This window comes from Camelina sativa, chromosome 18 (assembly GCF_030686135.1).
Source record: "Camelina sativa cultivar CO46 ecotype springtype chromosome 18, ASM3068613v1".
Lineage (NCBI taxonomy): Eukaryota > Viridiplantae > Streptophyta > Magnoliopsida > Brassicales > Brassicaceae > Camelina > Camelina sativa.
In genome coordinates this window covers 2,351,012-2,369,491 of record NC_141897.1, presented here as the reverse complement: position 1 = coordinate 2,369,491, position 18,480 = coordinate 2,351,012, and the positions used below count along the sequence as shown (strand labels likewise).

General features: G+C 35.2%; 5 protein-coding genes, 1 non-coding gene and 1 pseudogene across 15 annotated transcripts; 4 read left to right on the top strand and 3 right to left on the bottom strand.

Annotated features, from left to right (window-relative positions):
- Positions 1-2,057: 2,057 nt before the first annotated feature.
- Positions 2,058-3,547, bottom strand: LOC104760333 (uncharacterized). Its single transcript, XM_010483234.2, has 4 exons — positions 3,370-3,547; positions 2,690-2,812; positions 2,484-2,603; positions 2,058-2,399 (listed from the first exon to the last, which is right to left on the bottom strand). The coding sequence occupies exons 1-4, from the start codon at positions 3,410-3,412 to the stop codon at positions 2,329-2,331; spliced, it is 357 nt and encodes a 118-aa protein (XP_010481536.1). The 5' UTR covers positions 3,413-3,547; the 3' UTR covers positions 2,058-2,328.
- Positions 3,548-3,638: 91 nt separating this feature from the next.
- On the top strand, positions 3,639-3,710 carry TRNAG-UCC (transfer RNA glycine (anticodon UCC)). The gene has a single exon. It is a non-coding gene; the product is annotated as a tRNA-Gly (tRNA).
- Positions 3,711-3,855: 145 nt separating this feature from the next.
- LOC104760332 (ras-related protein RABA1c) lies at positions 3,856-5,533 on the top strand. The gene is made up of 2 exons (XM_010483233.3): positions 3,856-4,279; positions 4,927-5,533. The coding sequence occupies exons 1-2, from the start codon at positions 4,059-4,061 to the stop codon at positions 5,354-5,356; spliced, it is 651 nt and encodes a 216-aa protein (XP_010481535.2). The 5' UTR covers positions 3,856-4,058; the 3' UTR covers positions 5,357-5,533.
- Positions 5,534-5,711: 178 nt separating this feature from the next.
- On the top strand, positions 5,712-7,781 carry LOC104760331 (uncharacterized). Of its 3 annotated transcripts, XM_019240165.2 has the most exons (9): positions 5,797-5,958; positions 6,051-6,147; positions 6,240-6,284; positions 6,382-6,441; positions 6,523-6,579; positions 6,677-6,719; positions 6,798-6,875; positions 6,965-7,416; positions 7,502-7,781. In XM_019240165.2, exons 2-9 carry the CDS (start codon positions 6,088-6,090, stop codon positions 7,589-7,591), a joined length of 885 nt encoding a protein of 294 aa, XP_019095710.1. In that variant the 5' UTR covers positions 5,797-5,958; positions 6,051-6,087; the 3' UTR covers positions 7,592-7,781. The 3 variants fall into 3 exon arrangements, 2 of the variants coding, with proteins under 2 accessions (XP_019095709.1, XP_019095710.1); XM_019240164.2 differs by lacking the exon at positions 6,240-6,284 and having other exon boundaries at positions 5,712-5,958; positions 6,422-6,441; XR_015589479.1 differs by lacking the exons at positions 6,240-6,284; positions 7,502-7,781 and having other exon boundaries at positions 6,422-6,441; positions 6,771-6,875; positions 6,965-6,994.
- A 493-nt stretch (positions 7,782-8,274) lies between these two features.
- On the top strand, positions 8,275-10,098 carry LOC104760330 (receptor-like protein 55 pseudogene; annotated as a pseudogene). Its single transcript, XR_015588457.1, has one exon. The product of XR_015588457.1 is annotated as a receptor-like protein 55 pseudogene (transcript).
- A 1,856-nt stretch (positions 10,099-11,954) lies between these two features.
- Positions 11,955-13,635, bottom strand: LOC104760329 (large ribosomal subunit protein uL5z). Its single transcript, XM_010483232.3, has 5 exons — positions 13,501-13,635; positions 13,303-13,410; positions 13,108-13,150; positions 12,816-13,011; positions 11,955-12,325 (listed from the first exon to the last, which is right to left on the bottom strand). The coding sequence occupies exons 1-5, from the start codon at positions 13,501-13,503 to the stop codon at positions 12,127-12,129; spliced, it is 549 nt and encodes a 182-aa protein (XP_010481534.1). The 5' UTR covers positions 13,504-13,635; the 3' UTR covers positions 11,955-12,126.
- A 229-nt stretch (positions 13,636-13,864) lies between these two features.
- LOC104760328 (protein CLAVATA3 INSENSITIVE RECEPTOR KINASE 4) lies at positions 13,865-18,426 on the bottom strand. Of its 7 annotated transcripts, none has more exons than XM_010483229.3 (12): positions 18,141-18,426; positions 16,645-17,909; positions 16,421-16,556; positions 16,246-16,317; positions 16,011-16,154; positions 15,848-15,919; positions 15,693-15,752; positions 15,529-15,614; positions 15,308-15,454; positions 14,878-15,216; positions 14,411-14,802; positions 13,865-14,289 (listed from the first exon to the last, which is right to left on the bottom strand). In XM_010483229.3, exons 2-12 carry the CDS (start codon positions 16,682-16,684, stop codon positions 13,996-13,998), a joined length of 1,782 nt encoding a protein of 593 aa, XP_010481531.1. In that variant the 5' UTR covers positions 16,685-17,909; positions 18,141-18,426; the 3' UTR covers positions 13,865-13,995. The 7 variants fall into 7 exon arrangements, with proteins under 7 accessions (XP_010481531.1, XP_019095703.1, XP_010481532.1 ...); XM_019240158.2 differs by having other exon boundaries at positions 14,411-14,790; XM_010483230.3 differs by having other exon boundaries at positions 15,541-15,614.
- Between the last annotated feature and the right edge of the window lie 54 nt (positions 18,427-18,480).

Below are 18,480 nucleotides of genomic sequence, written 5' to 3'. Positions count from 1 at the left end.
TACTATGTTATCTAAGTTTTGACCCGCGGTACATTGCGTGATTGTGTTTTTTTATGTAGAATAATATAGAGATATGTGAGAATTAATAGTTATTTTATGTGTTTAATGTATATAAAAATTAATTATTTTCATTTTTAATTTATCAATTAAAATTCATTGTTATAAAAGTAAACAAATCATGTTACTATGCAGTGCATCTATATATGAAGATATATATATATATATGTGGGTAGAATATGCAAGTTAATAAATTTCAAACACATATGACAATTTTATAATTTATGATTAATTTATTCAATTATTTTCTAAGGTTTAAATTTTAGAATTTAATCCACAGGATCTTTTTATTATTATATTAAATTTTATAAGATTTTAGAGGTTTTTAATTATAGTATTGAAATTATAGGATTTTTTTGAAGTGATATAACATGTGGTATATGTATAGTCTAGTAATATATTTGCTATGTGGTACACATTTAAAGGTGTTTAAAAGAGAATAACAATTCCACTTAACTCATCCTATATGGGACTAATGCCAAAAAACGCTATATTGATAGAACATTGATATGCTAATTTTTTTTGTATCTGCTGAAAAATTATTTATAGAAGTAGTAATAGTTAGGTTTATGTTTAAAAGAAAGTCTAGAATATTGTGGTGATCAAATCTTTTTGCAATCTAAAATGAATGCTAAATATATATATATTTTAAATATGATAATTTAAATATTAAATGGAAACTATTAATTAAACCGAGATAATTTAGGGAAACTAACAGATTTTTTCTCTAAAAATCTATTAAAATAGGTTTAAAGATTTTTATTGGATTAAAAATTTAATGCGTAGAGTTGTTTGTGGAAAAATCGAAATGTATAGATGTTGTCCAGCTATTTATGGCAATAAACGTATCAAATTAGGTAGATTTAAATAGTTACATTAATTGAGTTTCTACGAAATGTTGTTTTAGAAAAATTGTTAGGGATTAATGTTGTAAATAAAACATATTAAATAAGCAAAACTTGAAGGGCATAAACCAAAATGTACTTCAAAAATATTAATATAGATAGTAAAATAGAAGAAAAATATATTCTTGTGGTCAGTGACACATATATAAGCACAATAGAACATTTAGATATTTCAAGCTTATTCAACCTGAGTAGTTTGTTAATTCTACCATCTTTTTTTCATTACAATAACATATATACATATTGTTGAAAAATACATATTAAATATATACTCTCTCCGTTTCATAATATAGGATGTTTTAGAGGTTTTCTTTGTTTCATAATATAAGATGTTTTCAACTTTTTAAGTAACTGTTAGATTAATTTTATATTTTTTTTATTATTTATTTTATACAGTTTTGTTTATGATTGGTTGGACTTTTCTAAAGTGTTTCTTTTCTAATCTGTGTGATTTCACTCAAAAAATCTTATATTTTGAAACGGAGGGAGTATTATTTTTCCGGTAAATTTTTTTTTGGTAAGATATCTTTTCTTCTTTCTAATAAGGACAAGTATCGTTTTTTCTTTTGGGACTCAAAAATATAAAAAACAAACGGTCTAACGATTTTTTTTTGTTTTTTTTTTTAAATATTTTATGTAACAACAAACGGTCAAGTTTGGGTTCACTCTGCCCTTTGACCTTAACGAAATTAATTTAGATTTATTTATATCATAATCTGTACACTAACTCACTGACATGCCTCCAAGAAAAAATAAATATTTATTGAATTTTGATCACATAACTCATCAATGTTAAACAAATCTTTGTAATTGGGTACAGTTAAATGCGTAGCTCCAAAATTCAAGGAACAAAAAGACATATGATAACTTGAGAGACGAAGAGTGAAAGACCATTTCTGACACAAATGTTTTTGAAAGTTTTGCCATTCTCGATAATTTTATAGAAATTTGTGTAGGGAGGGAATCATTTTGAATCAAACTAAAAAATACATAAATTTCTATTTTTCTTGTCACAATTTATTTTTAATCTTATGACTTATCTTTGTTCTGTACGTAAACTCAAAGCTGGTCAAGAATAAGTACAGCGTTTAAGAATTTGTTAACTGTCAATCATAGGTTCATTAGATCATTTTGCCCCCAAAAAAAACGTCACAAATCCTGACTGTACATCTGTTCCTCTAATACCACGTGTCACCATTTCCCACTTTAGATTCCAGTAACTAAACAGATTCCCACTTTAGATTCCAGTAACTAAACAGAGACTCAGAGAGTAGTATCAATTGCTAAAAGTATTGAATATGACCGATTCTAGTCTTCTTACTTCTTCTTCTACCTACTTTTGTGGTAACTGTACACTAAGCTTTGCTCACTGTCCCTCCTCTCGGATCAGATTTGTGGGCTCACTTAGTACATACCTAGGAAGCTCATATCTAGCACCTGCATTGAGTAAGAACAAGCAGATTCAGTAAGGTTCTAAGAAAAAGAAACGAGAGAAAAAGAATCAGACTGTGTACTACAAACCTCTTTCATCCCAGCACAACGATAGATCACTGTTCTGGACAATCACGCCTGCACTGTCAACAATAGTTTGAGCTAGTTTCAAGTCAGCTTCAGCAGCAGCTCGAAGTGCATCCCATATCTCTGGTTGCCAATTTATTTCAACTCAGTTCCCAAAATGTCCATAATGCAATGCAGGTCACAAGAAAGAGAGAGAGATATATACATACCTCTTTGACCACCATAATGTGGAGAAGTGTCCCAAAATTCCTCACGCATATTCGTAAGTTGTGCCCTTGTGATTGGCTCAGTATGTGGCCACGGTTTAGGTTTCCGGAGTTTCTTCCTTTTAACTGTGCCACCATACAAAACTCATAAGAGAATGATACAATGTAAACTAGTACCAATCCGTAAAGCAGTTCTTTCAGTAACATCAATACTACTTTATAGCCATCTAAATCAGAAGATCATCACAGGTTTCGATTTCAACAAGACAAATGCAACACTATGCTCGTATATATACACATAATCATCTCCACTATACTACTTTCAATTCCAACAAGACAAATGCAATAGAATGCAGAACTGAAGAACCTGGTGATCTTGTGTATTCAATCACACCATTGATCACACAACCAATACTAAAGCCATCTACATGAGAAGATACTTAACAATCAAAGAGCATTCTAAATCAAGAACAGTACATGTTCAAGAACATTTACAATTTCTTAACGAAGTACAAAGCAAGATTAGCGAAATCCCTAAAATAATTGTTCTCGAAACTTCTGATTTCGCTCAAAACCTCTCCGGGAATCACAAACATTACAACAAATCGTCGCCAAATAGTTCTGGGAACGATTGTACAAAATCAAAAGTATAATATCTGAGCGAAGAAACGATTTTTTCTAACCTCCTCCTTCATTATTGGCCTGAGAAGATCCGATGCAACCCATTCTCGAACGCCGGAGACGAAACGGAGAAGGTAAATCGCCGATAAGAGATACACGGTGGTTACGGCGGGAGAATCGCCGGAGAGGTCTTCAAGAGTCGTCGTCGTCGTCTTTAAAAAGGTCAAAGACTCACAAATTAGTTTGTTAGAGAGAAGTTTCCTTTTTATACTTGCCACGTCATACTATTATTTTTGCGATATTATATTGCATCCGAACCAATGAAATGTCAGCGTCTGTAGTCCAACGGTTAGGATAATTGCCTTCCAAGCAATAGACCCGGGTTCGACTCCCGGCAGACGCAATTTTTTTTCATAACAGTTCAATCAAATTTTCAAATTAAATTACACCATTTGAAATGACGAGTATGTCCTCGCTTTTATCGAAGCGAGCAAGCTAATAGATCAGACCGCGTGAGAAGGGCGTTTTGGTAATTTCCATACAAAAATGCTAGATTTTTTTCCCCTTTCTGTGTGACAAAGACACCACACAACACAAGGTCCTTTTCTCTTATTTCAATTCCGCGTCTTTCTCTGTAGAAATCGAAAAGATCTTTTGAAAAAACAAAATCTGAAAATTTTTCAAAATCTCATTTTGGGTTTTGTTGAAGTAAGAAGCTTTTTATTTTGAAAAGGAGAGGGAGGATCTCAAAATGGCGGGTTACAGAGCAGATGATGAATACGATTACCTATTCAAGGTAGTTCTGATTGGTGATTCGGGTGTGGGCAAATCCAATTTGCTCTCGCGGTTCACCAAAAATGAGTTTAGCCTCGAGTCCAAATCCACGATCGGCGTTGAGTTCGCTACTCGTAGTTTGAATGTTGATGATAAAGTCATCAAAGCCCAGATTTGGGATACTGCTGGTCAAGAAAGGTCTCATCTTTTTTTTCTTTTCTTTTCAACTTCACATTGTCATTTCTCGATCTGGTTCTCCTTAGATTTAGATAATTTTTGGTTGAAGCTTTTATTTTTTTATGGCTTAGGGTTTAGATCTCAAATTGCTTTAGATTCATTGGCTTTAATCACATTTACAAGAAGAGATCTGGATTTGAATGTGATTTTGTGTATGACTAGAAAGTTTTTAGCTTTATCTATTTTCTTCTGTTGCTTTATGTAAGAGTGTTTGATTGGTTTCAGTAACTTCATTTCTACGTTTCTCTAGCTCTTTTCCTCAGATTTCGCTTAAAGATTCTTGCTTTGTATAAATTTGCTATTTTCGGGTTCTTTGATCAGTTTCTTGAAGCTTTACGTAGTCAGATTTTGATTTTGTTTATGTAAGAGAGCTTGATTTGTTTCATTTGAAGCTTTACTTAGTCTAATTTCGAAATTGAAAAGGTTCTTGCTTTGTATGATGAGCTATTCTCGAATTCTCTGATCAGTTTCGTGAAGCCAACATGGTCTGGTTTCGAAACTGAAAAGTTTTTGCTTTGTATCACTGTGGTTTCTTCGTCGCAATATTAACTATGTTCTGATGTTTTTAGCTTACTTAATTCTCAGTTTCATTGCTATTGTTTCAATAGGTATCGAGCCATCACTAGCGCGTATTATCGAGGAGCTGTTGGAGCGCTTCTTGTCTACGATGTAACCCGACACTCAACATTTGAAAACGTCGAGACGTGGCTTAAAGAACTAAGAAACCACACTGATCCAAACATTGTTGTCATGCTCGTGGGAAACAAATCCGATCTTCGCCATCTCGTGGCTGTTCAGACTGAAGATGCGAAATCATTCGCGGAGAAAGAATCTCTCTACTTCATGGAAACCTCGGCTCTCGAAGCCACAAATGTCGAGAACGCTTTCGCGGAAGTACTCACTCAGATTCACCACATTGTTAGCAAGAAGGCGATGGAAGCTGCTAGCGAATCCGCTAATGTCCCGTCGAAAGGAGATAAGATCGATATTGGTAAAGATGTTTCCGCTGTGAAGAAAGCTGGATGCTGCTCAAACTAAATAAGAGAGTAGGAGAGTTGTTATTGTTAACGACCTGAGAGGATTGGTTTTTTGTTAACGGTTCTTTTTCGAATATAAAGATTGCTTTTATTAGGTTGACTAATGATCCCATTTTGGTGTATTTCTGTTTACTTATCTAATGTTGCCAATGTTATTGTTTGAATATGCTTTGTCAAATTCTCAGAACCCTAAAGTTATATTATCTAAAAACACTACAATTTGATGGTAAAAGAGAGATAAAAGATTGATTATTTCAGTTCGGTTTAAATTTCGGTTTGATTTTGTATATAGATTTCGTTTATGTTTCTTTATATCGGTTCAATTTGGTTAAGTTCGGTTCGAATTTTGTCTCCTCGAATTTTAAAGAAGCAAAACCGAATGAATTTATAAAATATCCGGTTGAGCTTGGTATGGTTCGGTTAGCTTTTGTTGTCTACCCTATTTTATTTTGATTACAGTTTGGTTAAGAGTTTTTGCAATCGCCGGCGAAACTCGGAGTTATGGCAATGGAGGAGCCAAGGAAGCTGAGAGGCCACAAATCAACTGCCACATGTTGTATAGCTTCTCGTGAAAGGCCTGGACTTGTTCTCACTTCCGGCGAGGTTTCTAAAACCCTCTTTTATTTTCTTTTTTAATTCGATGAGTTTAGGGTTTTACGAAGGTGATTTTAACAATTTGAAAGATGGATGATTAGGATGGTTGCGTTTGCTGGTTTGATTTGAGATGTAAAGATGTTCAATTCATCATCGACATTGGAACAGAACCTGTTTCATCTCTCTGTTTCAAGACAGGTTTTTTTTTGTTTTGTTCTCAGTACTCTCTTACAACTTCATCTCTTTGTTTTCAATTTGGTGATTGATTTTGTTTGTTTTTTTTTTTTCAGGTAATGAGAACATTCTCTATGCTTCTTATGGAAACGAAAAACCAGGTAGTGATCTATCTTAAAATCCTGACTATCTGAGAAGTTATTGAATTTACCTACAAACTCCATGTTGATAATCTTCTGATGTTCTTGATTTATTAAGGTTGTATGCAATGGAAGATCATCTTTTCTTGCTTCTGCAGATGATTCTGGTGATATTAAGGTACACTTAATGTTTGTTCGGTTACCTAAACATGAATTTGTGGAACTTCTCTCGGTTTGATTAGTTTGCTCTCGAACACAGATCATCGACATTGGTCAGAAACGCCTTTATAAAACCCTTAGAGCTGGTCATTCAAGTGTATCCTTACTTTTGTTGTTATGCTGCCTCGCATCTGTGAAGTTCTTCTTACCTCGAAAATTCTCTCTTGAGTCAATACCTTAATGTGACATTGAAGATATGCAGTTCTGTGCAATTCATTCCATGGAGACCTTGGGAAGGTAACTAACATCTTAATGTGATTTATTATATTATATATGTATTTCTTCAAGGTTTCTGGAATGTGTAATTTCTTACAGTTATAACTGGTGGACTTGATTCAAAGCTTATTTTATGGGATTTCTCAAAGGGTCGCTCACAAAAGATTATAGACTTTGGTAAAGCCTATACCACTGATACAGGTTTATTTTGCCTCATATATATGCAATATTTCTGATTTTACAGGACACTTCTGTAAATCTTTCAGGTTCCGATACACATAGCAGCAACTCAGGACAATGCCTAAACCCTGCATTTGTTCACTCGATAGCAATCCCGGAAGTGGACATGGTTGATAAGTTACACAAGATATGCGCAGTTGCTAGAGGTGATGGAATTGTCGATTTGATCAATATCGAATCAGAACTTTCCCGAAAAGGAACATCATCGAAAGGAAGCAGCAGCAGCAGCAGTAGCAACAATGTGATCAAAAGGGTTTGTTTAGATTACTCTGTTGGTGGACACAATGCTGCTGTGTCTTGTGTCGCCTTTTCTCTGTTTCAGGAGAAAGGTAGATTCTTGATCTCAGGTGGTAATGATAAGACAGTCAAAATATGGGATTGCTTTAAATGTCTTGATCCAGACAACAACAACAACAACAACAACAACAACAACAATAACAGAGATTTCCTCCATTTGAATATTAACTTAAGCAAGAAGGTAGTTGACTAAAGTTATTTTGCTCTTTCCACTTATTCTTTCTCTTTTGTCTGATTGTGACATCTTTTGGGGTTTTCTTAAACAGGTGAATTGGCTTTGCACGAATCAATCGGTTTCTGAGAATCTTGTTGTTTGTGACACCACCAGAGTAGTTAAGGTTTACTCAATCACCTAAGTAGGCCTGATGGATCATAAAATGGCTTATGTTTGTTTCATATTATTATTTTTGAACTTTCTCAAAGTAGTTGCTTTATCCACAAGTTAGTTCTTTGTTCGTCACTTTCATTTTCCAAATTATGAAGACTAAAAATACTTGGATAACTATGCTTTAGTACTTATAGAGTTAATAATATAAAGCTTTACTATATTGATGTTTCTTCAGCTTTAAAACCTTGAGGCTGCTTGTAGTTTATATAGTTGTATTTTTATAAAATTATTACTCATTATTGTTTTAATCTATTTACGCTTTCATGTGAAAATGGTGGGTTGTTCCTTTTTGAGCAAGTTTCCTTGAACAAAAAGAAAACAAATCTGTAATTATATTGTTGTCAAAACCTCATGATTACGTTTCAACTAATTTTTGAATTGTTAAATTCCTTTACTATCACCGCTTTAATGCTTTATTACGTTCCATTTGTTTGTGTTCATTCAATATTTGCCTAGATCAAAGTTTTCAACCAAAACTTATATCGATGGGAATGTACAAAAAAAGGTTATCCCTATTAGATTTTTCTTGTCCAAATTTTCACAATTAAGAATTTGGTACGAAGTTGAAATCCAATTTACTTACCAATAAATTATGTTACAATCGTAACAAAAATGTATAAACCCACAAAATAGTGTTATTCATACAATTAAAACGTTTGGGAGTTACACATACACACGGACGCGCACACACACATATGTTAATGATCGAGTTCTTCTACCATATACGATTGTTGTTGTTATTTCTTGGCCATTATACACGTCGTAAATAGTAAGAATATCTGATTCTCTAAAACTAGCTCTTGGGTAAAAATTGAGCAGCCTTTAACTATCACAACTTCACATACACTTCTATCAGATTCCAACATTCCTAAAGTCTCTCTGCTTTCCACTATGAAACCACTGCAACCGTTGCTCCTCCTCCTTCTACTAGCCGCCGTCTCTGCCTCTCCACTATACCCAAAACAGCTTAAAGCTCTCCAATCTCTCAACATCCTTACACCAACCAATGATCCCTGCAACAACAACTCCTCCTCCTCCTCTCCCATAACTTGCGACGACGCTTCTCCTTACCGCCACATTACCTCTATCTCCTTCGCAAACTGCAACTCCAATCTCTCTCTCACGTACAAAACCCTCAAACCACTCTCTAAATCCCTTCTCAATCTCTCCTTCACAAACTGCCCTTCCCTCTCCCCTCCACACCACCTCCCAATCACACTCCAATCCTTCTCCGCCGTATCCTCCTTCCTCCACAACCGTAGCCGTCTCTCAGGCCTCTTCCTCGCTCGTCTCATAAACCTCGAAACCCTCAAAATCTCCTCATCACCAATCTCAACCTCTCGTCGTCTTTACGTAATCCTCGGTAACATGCATAAACTCACTTCCCTCACAATCTCAAACTCAAACCTCTCCGGCATTATCCCTAAATCCTTCCACTCAAACCTCACGTACATCGATTTATCAAACAACTCACTCAAAGGCTCAATACGAACTTCCATTACTCGTCTCACAAACCTCAAGTCACTAAATTTATCTCATAACTCTCTCTCCGGCCAAATACCAAACTCAATCAAAAACTTAACCTTTCTACAAACCTTATCTTTAGCTTCAAACAAACTATCAGGAACAATACCAAACACACTCTCATCGATTCCAGAACTTGCACATTTGGATTTAAGCAAGAATCAATTAAACGGCACCGTTCCAAGTTTCATCTCCGAGATGAAGAGTCTGAAACACTTGAATCTCGCTGATAACGCCTTCCATGGAGTTCTACCATTCAACGAAAGCTTCATCAAAAAGCTCAACTTTTTCGAAATCGGAGGCAACAGTGAGCTCTGTTACAACAAAACTGTTCTACCCTCGAACTTGAAATTGGAGGGTATCGCTCCGTGTGATAAATACGGCTTTCCTTTATGGTCTCCGTCGGAAAAGGAGGAATCTTTGTCAGGGGAAAACGATTACGGCGATTACGGCGGAGGAGGAAACGAGAAGATGACGGAGAAGAAAGAAGAACACAATGGTTCCAACAAGACACTGTTTGGTCTCGGCATTGGTCTTTTCTCGCTTGTGTTCTTGATCCTCTTCCTCTTTTATCTCGCTAAAAGGTGTCGTTGGATTTGAAAATATAGCAAAAGGTTTGATCTTGACAGAGTCTTGAGAAATCCTCAAAATGTATCGGTTTTGGACTTTATTTAGGGTTCTTTTGAGTTTTGAGAATAACCAGACCGGGTCTGAAGAAATTACTGGGTCGAAACCGGTACAATTCCGGTTATTGTGTTTGGTTTGTGAAAATAAATCACAGGATAGATGATTAACTATTGCGTTTATTGGCTTATCTCCAAGTTTTGTTGCAGTGAAATGTGATTTTTAATCACGAGTTGTAATCTTATCCCAATTTTACTGCACCGTAAAATTAATATCATATCCTCATAGAATTTGGGTATGTATGAGAATTTTTCTTTTGGTTTACAATAATTATCTTATGGTCTAGCAAAGAAATGATTAGAGAATACCAAAAAAAACATGAATGTAAAATAAATTAATTGAATAAAGTGGATTTAGTGTTGAACATGTACTAGCTCCAAAAGACAAGCCACCCATAAACCTACATCTTTGATGTCTTTAGAGATTAACACTACGATAGGGAGTGATTGTAGTTTGAAAGGATCAATAGATACTACTATCACATTTCATAATGGTGATTGTGACATAATTGTCCTTGTTGTTATGCTGATGATGATGATTATGATCATGATTATCAAAACATTTAAGAATGCAATATATACTCTCTCAAAAAAGTAAACCACACCAAAATTTACTTTGAAATGTATTAGATCGTCCACAACTGATTTTTATATCAAAATTTTAGCAAAGAGAAAGCAAGGAACAAAAACTTAATAATGATGTTCTATATATATATATATATATAATATCAATAAAATATAATTTGTTTTGGAAAAAAAAAAGATAGAGACAAATATCAAAATTGGAATACGTATTCAACTCTTTAACAATGACTTTCGTCGGCTAAGTCAAGTTCTAAAGATGCATACTCTTTTCTAATGCAAAATTTAGTTTGTGATACATTTGTACAAAACTTATTTCTCCAAAATAAATTACTTCCCACAAAAATACTATTAACCAACTTATTTGAAAGATTTTGTATTGGAAGTTTTAAATTAGAAGGTAATATACAAGAATCAGTAATAGTGAGCGAAACATACATAAATCAATTTGAAGAAAAACTTCATGTTGAAGCTTCAAAGAGAATATACTTTTCTTCCAAAACGTTTTTTGACTGTCATTAAATTTTTACTATTAGAAATAATTTTACTAATTCTTAATAAATCATTAGGTGACAAATAACAAATTATATAAATATCGTGCCAACTTCAACATCCTAACATATTAGATCGTCGACAACTGATTCTTTCATATTTTAAACTTTTTTGGAGGAATATCAAAATCTTAGCAAAGTGAAAGCAATGAACAAAAACAGAGTTTGTATGTAGAGAAATTAGCTCTTAGCTTCCACACGTAATGAATTTGCTTTTGGTAGATATGCTTAATAATTAATAACGTAACAAAAAAGTCAAAACCCTATCTACATTACAATTAGAAAACATTTTTTTTGGAACAATAATCCAAAAGTGATTCGATCTGAAAGTGTATTTTCGATTTGATTTTTTTTTAAAATATTGAGTTTCATTTTATATTTTGCGCCATTGCAAGGCTCACTTAGGATTATTGGTGTTTATTATTGTTTTTTTAAGTAAAAAAATTGTCCACGTCTTTTTTTTTTTTGGCGAAATCGTTTGGAGGTTTAAAAATTAAAACCCAAATTAGTCGTTAAGAAAATGTGAGTGTGAACTTGGTTTGAAGTAATCTTGGTAAATTGAAGGCCTAACTGAGATGCAACACGAGGACTAATTTTAGAACTTGGTTCATGTCGAAAGGATCAGGCGGTTGAGATTATACAACGCTTAAGCCTATAACAAAATCGGGTAACCGCATAATTGCATTGCGTTTTGTTGTTCTCGTTGTATTGAGCTTTATCAATTTCTTTCTAGTTAGATCGAAGTTGCAACTTGATTACTAAATCTTGTTGATTGACAAGCATAAGCTGAGATGTAGGGTTTCTCAAACCAATAGCATTTGCTCAAATAACTCTGTTCTTGTGTGTTCTTCACTTGAGGTTCCTACAGACCTCGAGACAGTTTTACTCGCACAAATTAAAATTTAGCTACAATTCTTAACACAAAATTAGGTTCCTATTGTGAAACATGCAAGTTGCAGTTCTGAAGGGGAAGTGAATTCAAAGGAGCTGCTTTGACATCAAATAAAAGAAAAATTATATCTTCAAGGTTCTTGGAAAATTTAGTAACTACCAAACTCATGTCAAAAAAGGTTTTACTACAAGAAATTCTTTCACGTCCAACGCTGATAACTTAAAAAACAAGCTAGGATCAACAGAACCCTTTAACGATCAAAACACTTTTCTTAACCAGTGATGTTCTGAGACTTGTTGAGAATTACTCCTTCATACTTGACCTGGAACCATTTCATGGCATCATCCTTGGTTACTCTGTGTTGAATACCAACACGAGCCTTGCACCTACGGCGACGAGCCACACGGTATCCTGGGCGTTCAAGGACAACGTAAAAGTCCATTCCGTAGATACCGGTGGAAGGATCATACCTATTTACACAAAATAAAACAGATGAGAATAACAGAAACTGGTAAACAGTTCAACTTGTATCAAACCCAAACCTAACATTCCACAGAAACCAGTAAAGGGTTAAATTTTAATCAGATTCAAAATCAAAACCAGTAAAACATTCATCTTATACTAAATCCAAATCTTACATTTAAAGACTAACAATAACTCTTCACTATCAAGCTCAAACATAAATTTCTACAGAAAGACACGTAACGGGCACATCTAGTATCCATTTCAAACTTACCATTCCAGAAAGGCCAGAGTAAATCAAAGATAAATCTAACATTCAACAAACACAAATGAAGTCTTCATCCTGCATCATTTTGAAACCTATCAATATGACTAAACTGCACCAAAACCCTAAGTTTGGAGACTAGTTATTCGATGCAACTGAAATACTCGTCTACATAGTACCAAAATCTAATTCAAGGAAACTTTTATTTTTTCCAAAATGAAGAGAAAACTTACTTGATTCCAAGATCAATGTGCTCTTGGATACCGAATCCAAAACAACCAGTGTCACTGAAGTTCCTCCTAAGAAGCTCATACTCCTTAACCTTCAAACCACTCTCAAGAAGCTGCATAGCCTTCTCACCTCTCACAGTCACATAGCACGCAATCTTCTCATTTCGCCTAATACCAAAAGACCTAACAGTGTACCTTGCTGTTTCACAAAAATCACAACATACATCAGACTCAATAGATAACACAAACACATATCACATAAACTTAAATCAGAGAGACTTAGCATTGAACATACCCTTGGAGAAGACAGGGGTTTGACCACTGAGCTGTTCCAACACCTACTCATAAATGACCAAAACAAACATTTCATAACTTAACCCTAAGCATTTCCTCAGTTGTATCCAAGATAGTATAATCTATTCTCCATTGATTTAGACACATTAAAGTGATGGGTAATCGTAAAGTATAGATCTTTTTCAATTGGTATTACCTTAGAGGCACGGGTGAGACGATCACCACTCTCACCAACAGAGATGTTGAGAACAAGTTTCTGAACCTTAATGTCCCTCATGGGGTTCGAGAGCTTCTTCTCCGACGCCTAAGAAACAAAAACAAAAAACCAAGACATTAACACATTGAAAAAAAAACACATTTTCATCGAATCGATCTACAGAGAATAACGAAGTACCATTTTTAAGGAGATCAAGGTCGAGCTAAGAGATGAAGCAATGGAAGAGTTGCGGAAACGAAACAGCGTTGAGTGCGAAGTGAGAGGACTTATATGGGTCGGCTACTTAGGGTTTCTTATACTAACGAAATGACGATATTATCCTTTTGAATTTTTCAAAATGATTTTATAAAGGCCCAAGTTATAAAGCCCACGGTAATAACATAATCTTAGGCATATATGGGCCTTCTTAGTTATAATGTTTTTCTAAACCGGTCTCGAAGGCGAACCAATTTTTTTCTTTTTGTCTTTTTTATTTTGTCAATGAGTTTATTAAATTTTACAATTTTATGACAAAACAACATTGTGTAAATTGAAATAGCAATTTAATTCCTCAAATATTCATTTATTTTTAGAAAAGAAAAACAATATACAGTTGATGACAATGACAACAAAACCAGTTTTTTTTTTTTTTCTTTTGCAAACACAAAACCAGTTAATACACATTTTGGAGTGTCAACGTGGTCCAGAGAGCTCAATAGCTTCAATAATAAAAGAATGATCTTCATGACCCTTACTGTAATTCCTAGAGACACTTGGACCTCTAGCTTCATACCCTCCTTCACACTGTTCAACTAAACCTTCTAGAACCTTTAACACTTGAGACATCCTTGGTCTTAGATTCGGATGAGGTTGTGTACAAAGCAGAGCCAATTCCACAACTTCCTCCAACACCAAATCATCAAACTCTCCCTTCAAATCTCTGTCCACCATCTCTGCAAATCTCTTCTCTGCTTTCAACGTCCTTACCTGAACCAACACACATATCAATGGTTTTAATTTAAGTTTGGTCCTAATCCAGGGAAGTTTCTTGCTCTATGCAAATGACTCAAAAGGATGTAACAGAAAGATTCAATCTTTTTTTACTTACCCAACTCAATATCATTCCTTTTCGAACTTGACCGTTACCTTGATCAATCATCTTATGACCCGTTATGAGTTCAAGAATTAGTACTCCGAATCCGAAAACATCAGTTTTCTCTGAGGATTGCCCAGTGGAAAGGTACTCAGGAGCAATGTGTCCAATGGTTCCTCGGACTGCAGTTGTGACATGTGAATCTCTCTGGTCTAAAAGCTTAGCAAGACCAAAATCGCCAACAATTGCTTCAAAGCTCTCATCAAGTAGAATATTTGCAGCTTTGACGTCTCTGTGGATAATCTTTGGATTGCATTGCTCATGCAAGTAAACAAGTCCTCGAGCTGCACCGAGTGCAATGCTTATCCTCAGATTCCAATCCAAAGACGGCTTTTCTACATAATTGTCTGAAACACGTCATCTTTTTAGGAACTTTTTCAACGTAAGAATTACAAAACAAGAAATGTTTAAATTGAAAAAACCTCTCAGGCGATCAGCTACGCTTCCATTTGGCATGTACGGGTACACCAGCATTCTCTCTTCCGGGGTCATACAGAATCCAAAGAGACGTAAAAGGTTACGATGAACAGCTAAGCCAATCATCTCCACTTCGGTTTGAAACTGAACTTCTCCTGTATAGTTAGGATCTTTCAATCTTTTAACCGCTACCACAGTTCCATTTGGGAGATACCCTTTATAAACCATACCGAATCCTCCTTGTCCCAAAATGTTCTTTGGACTAAAATTGCTTGTTGCAGTTTGTATTTCGCGAAAACTGAACCTTTTCAGATGCCCGATTTCAAATTCGTAGTCTTGCTGCACTAAGAAATCCATATAAAGAAATGCAGATTTCAGCAACGTCTACACATTTGTTGTAAATATTAGACTTTGAGAGACTGTAGTTATGTGTACCATATGATCTTGAGAGACGTGATCGATGCCAAAGCACCCAGAAGAAGAGAATCATTAGAGAGACGATAAAGGCAACAACAATGCCAAATGCAAATGAGAGCACTATGCTGTGATGTTTGCTATTATCCTTTGATGACAAACCGGTCACTGCAGATCAAAAAGCACACGTTAAAACAATCCACGTTCTACATAAAACAAGCTTAATTTCGGAGAGAACTTACAGTTCAACATACCATTCCTCACAGGTGTAGCATCTGAGCAAAGTTCTTGGGAAGCTGGACCACAAAGGAATGCGTTTCCTACAATCCTACAACAGAAAAATTCATCAAGAAGCTTTCACATACATTGCAATGGCTAATAATCATGCATCTTTCGAATATTTTACCTGTAATCTTTTGCTAATATATTTGGAGTTGGTCCACTAAGATTGTTGAACGATAGATCCCTATTCAAAAACAATAGTGTAAGAAGCTTTATACAAAACAGTAAATCTCGATAAACTGTAATGTTAAGTAGAGGCCGCAGAAGAGCAAGACATACAAGAAAGAAAGACCTGAGAGGCCAGCGACGAGGTGAGGAACTTGCCCGGATAAAAGATTCCTGCTAAGCCGCCTATAAGACTTAAAAAGAGACTTGTAAAAGATGATAGATAACAGTTACAACATTTAACCACTAAACCAAGAATCATTAATACCAAACTCACAAGTAGTTTAAGTGAGTTAAGAACCCTAACGTAGCTGGGATCTCTCCACTAAACCGGTTCCCAGATAGATCAAGCGTTTTAAGCTCAGAGAGTTGGCCTAACTGAGATGGAATCGGACCGGTTAACTGATTATTCTGTAGTAACCTACAAAAATTACAAGCAAACCATTAGATGTAATACAACAACAACACATTCTTGAATTCCAAGATTGACAAACAAAATTGTTTAAACTCACAATGTATGAAGATGAGTTAATTCCCCAATACTATTTGATATTATCCCTGATAACCCTTTACTAGCCATCTCTCTGCATTAAGAGATCCAATAAAACAAATTCAAAATTTGCAACAACAAAAACGTTTCTAAGAGACATTTCATAGAACAAGTGGTGTGCAATGATTGATACTCACAGAGAAACCACAAAACCTTCAGAGGAGCTGCAACCAACCATGTTCCAAGTACAAGGATCAACAGAGTTTATATCCCAACCAGACAAAACCTCTTTCTCATCTTTCATCTTGTTCTTCACTGACATTAACGCAGCAACTACAACAAAAAAAAAATGGAAAAAAGTTACAAAATTTCTTCACTAATCAAAATAAAAGAAAGATCTTTGATTAAAAAAAGATTCCACCTTCATAGTTAACACCCTTTGGAGATAAGAGACTATCCATGGCAGAAACAGAATCAAGAACAGAGTAGTGATAATAAACACAGATTCCTAAAAACAGTTATCACAATCTCCATCTAAGAGTTAAAAAGTAAAGAAATCTCAAGGCTTAAATGTTTGTCTTGTTTCCCCGCAATTAAAATTGTCTGTTTTTTGCCCTTTCGTATAGGGCAGACCATTAAAAATACAAGTTTTTTGCATTAATTGAATCGGGAAAGAAGACAAATAAGTAAAAAAAAGAATTGAAGATTTTAGCAAATGGAAGCGGGAAAGTCTCGAAATTGTCAAACGATTGTTCCCTTGTCTTCTGCTCTTAAAGACTCGTTTTTTTTGTCTGACTTTGGCAGTGTCAGTGAGAGTTGATCCTCTGTAATCAAACCTATGATAGCAATGGTACAACCGCACACTTGAACCTCATCATATCAATCAAATTCAAATCAATCAACGACTTGATTTATGTTAATTTCACCATTGAGAAAATCAATGCTCAAACCATAATAGTATATGCAAGTTTTTTACTCATCAAAACACAACACAAGATTAGACTCAGAGGAGATGGTTAAAGTCCTTATACTAGATTAGACTTCAGAGAATTAAACTAGAGATCCATGGTGGTATCACAAAACATAATTGAGATATTTCCCACCTAACAATGACTTAGGAAACACAATACATAAAAAGGAACTAATAAGTACCAAGGTAGCTGACTACACAATACCAAGGAAGGGACTAGATTCAGCTTCGAGGGAGACAAAAGGCAAGTATGATTCAATGACCAAGTCCCTTTCTTTTTTGGGGAAGATGAGATCGTAGTATTGAACTTGTGATGATATTCCTCCTCCTGTGTTCCTATCGATTTCACTAGTACGGAGGATCCATCTGATATTGATTCCCCTGAAAGTGTCAACGAATGCATCGTTCTCTACCAACAGAAGTCCGCTTATTCCATTACGTTTGACTACTCTGAGCCTGTTGGAAGTGGAAAGAGTGATCCTGGTGGCCATATACGCTTGTGCATCATGGAACATCTTGTTAGGTAAGAAACCTCCTGAAAGTTCGTTTATGACAAGAGTCATATCGGTAGAAAAATGTGTGATTGCTTTCTGAACAAGACCCCATATGTAATCATTTAGCTTTTCTTTCGGTGAGAATGAGTTAGCAAGCATAGCACCGCAACAACCAGCCGTGGCTGCAGCCATGAAAAGAGATGAACTTTTCATCTTCACTTCCTGCGCAAACCCCTCAAATCAAAATTGGGCAAATAACAACAAACCAAACCCCTTAGCCAGATCTAGCAAAGACAGATCAAAAAAATTTCATTTTTATTAGGTTACGTGTGAACTTAATGGGAGAAGAATCTAGTGATTAGGCTAACTACCCATCAGAATCAAAGGAAAAAAAAAAGCTAAAAACTTTTAAAGCTCAAGACTTTAGAAGAATCGAGTGATTAGGCTAATTACCGTTCCGAACCGAGAGCACAGAGGAATTTGAGAAAGGAGGGACTGAGACTGAGATGAGATGAGAACGCCGCAGGGAACGACGAAGACGAACAAACAAGTGAAGAGGGGATGAAACAAGAATCACCTCTCTCGTCGTCTAGCGGCTAGAACAAGAACACATTTTTACTGGAGACTTGAGAGAGTGAGAGAGTTACTGACTCAGTTCACTCGTCGTCTCCTTCGCAGCCTGTAAAATTCTTTGTTCAGGTGCGGTTCAGATTCGAAAATTTCATATATTGTACCGGGTATGCTTCAATTCGAATTCGTGTTTTCATAAGGAAACACTTTAGTTCGGTTTAAT

Bases quoted from the DNA above. Each gene is read 5' to 3' on its own strand.
- LOC104760328 (XM_010483229.3), bottom strand. From the start codon at position 16,684: ATGGATAGTCTCTTATCTCCAAAGGGTGTTAACTATGAAG. The intron at 16,557-16,644 runs GTGGAATCTTTT...TTTTTGTTGTAG, and splicing joins AAAGGGTGTTAACTATGAAG to TTGCTGCGTTAATGTCAGTG. The intron at 14,290-14,410 runs GTAAGTAAAAAA...GTGTTGGTTCAG, and splicing joins AAGGAATGATATTGAGTTGG to GTAAGGACGTTGAAAGCAGA.
- LOC104760332 (XM_010483233.3), top strand. From the start codon at position 4,059: ATGGCGGGTTACAGAGCAGATGATGAATACGATTACCTATTCAAGGTA. The intron at 4,280-4,926 runs GTCTCATCTTTT...TTGTTTCAATAG, and splicing joins GATACTGCTGGTCAAGAAAG to GTATCGAGCCATCACTAGCG.
- LOC104760331 (XM_019240164.2), top strand. From the start codon at position 5,857: ATGGCAATGGAGGAGCCAAGGAAGCTGAGAGGCCACAAATCAACTGCC. The intron at 6,442-6,522 runs GTACACTTAATG...TCTCGAACACAG, and splicing joins ATGATTCTGGTGATATTAAG to ATCATCGACATTGGTCAGAA. The intron at 6,876-6,964 runs GTAAAGCCTATA...TAAATCTTTCAG, and splicing joins ACAAAAGATTATAGACTTTG to GTTCCGATACACATAGCAGC.
- LOC104760329 (XM_010483232.3), bottom strand. The intron at 13,151-13,302 runs GTAATACCAATT...ATTTATGAGTAG, and splicing joins GTCTCACCCGTGCCTCTAAG to GTGTTGGAACAGCTCAGTGG. The intron at 12,326-12,815 runs GTAAGTTTTCTC...TTGTGTAAATAG, and splicing joins CACATTGATCTTGGAATCAA to GTATGATCCTTCCACCGGTA.
- LOC104760333 (XM_010483234.2), bottom strand. From the start codon at position 3,412: ATGGGTTGCATCGGATCTTCTCAGGCCAATAATGAAGGAGGAG. The intron at 2,813-3,369 runs GTTAGAAAAAAT...ATGGTGGCACAG, and splicing joins GGCCAATAATGAAGGAGGAG to TTAAAAGGAAGAAACTCCGG. The intron at 2,604-2,689 runs GTATGTATATAT...ATTGGCAACCAG, and splicing joins ACATTATGGTGGTCAAAGAG to AGATATGGGATGCACTTCGA.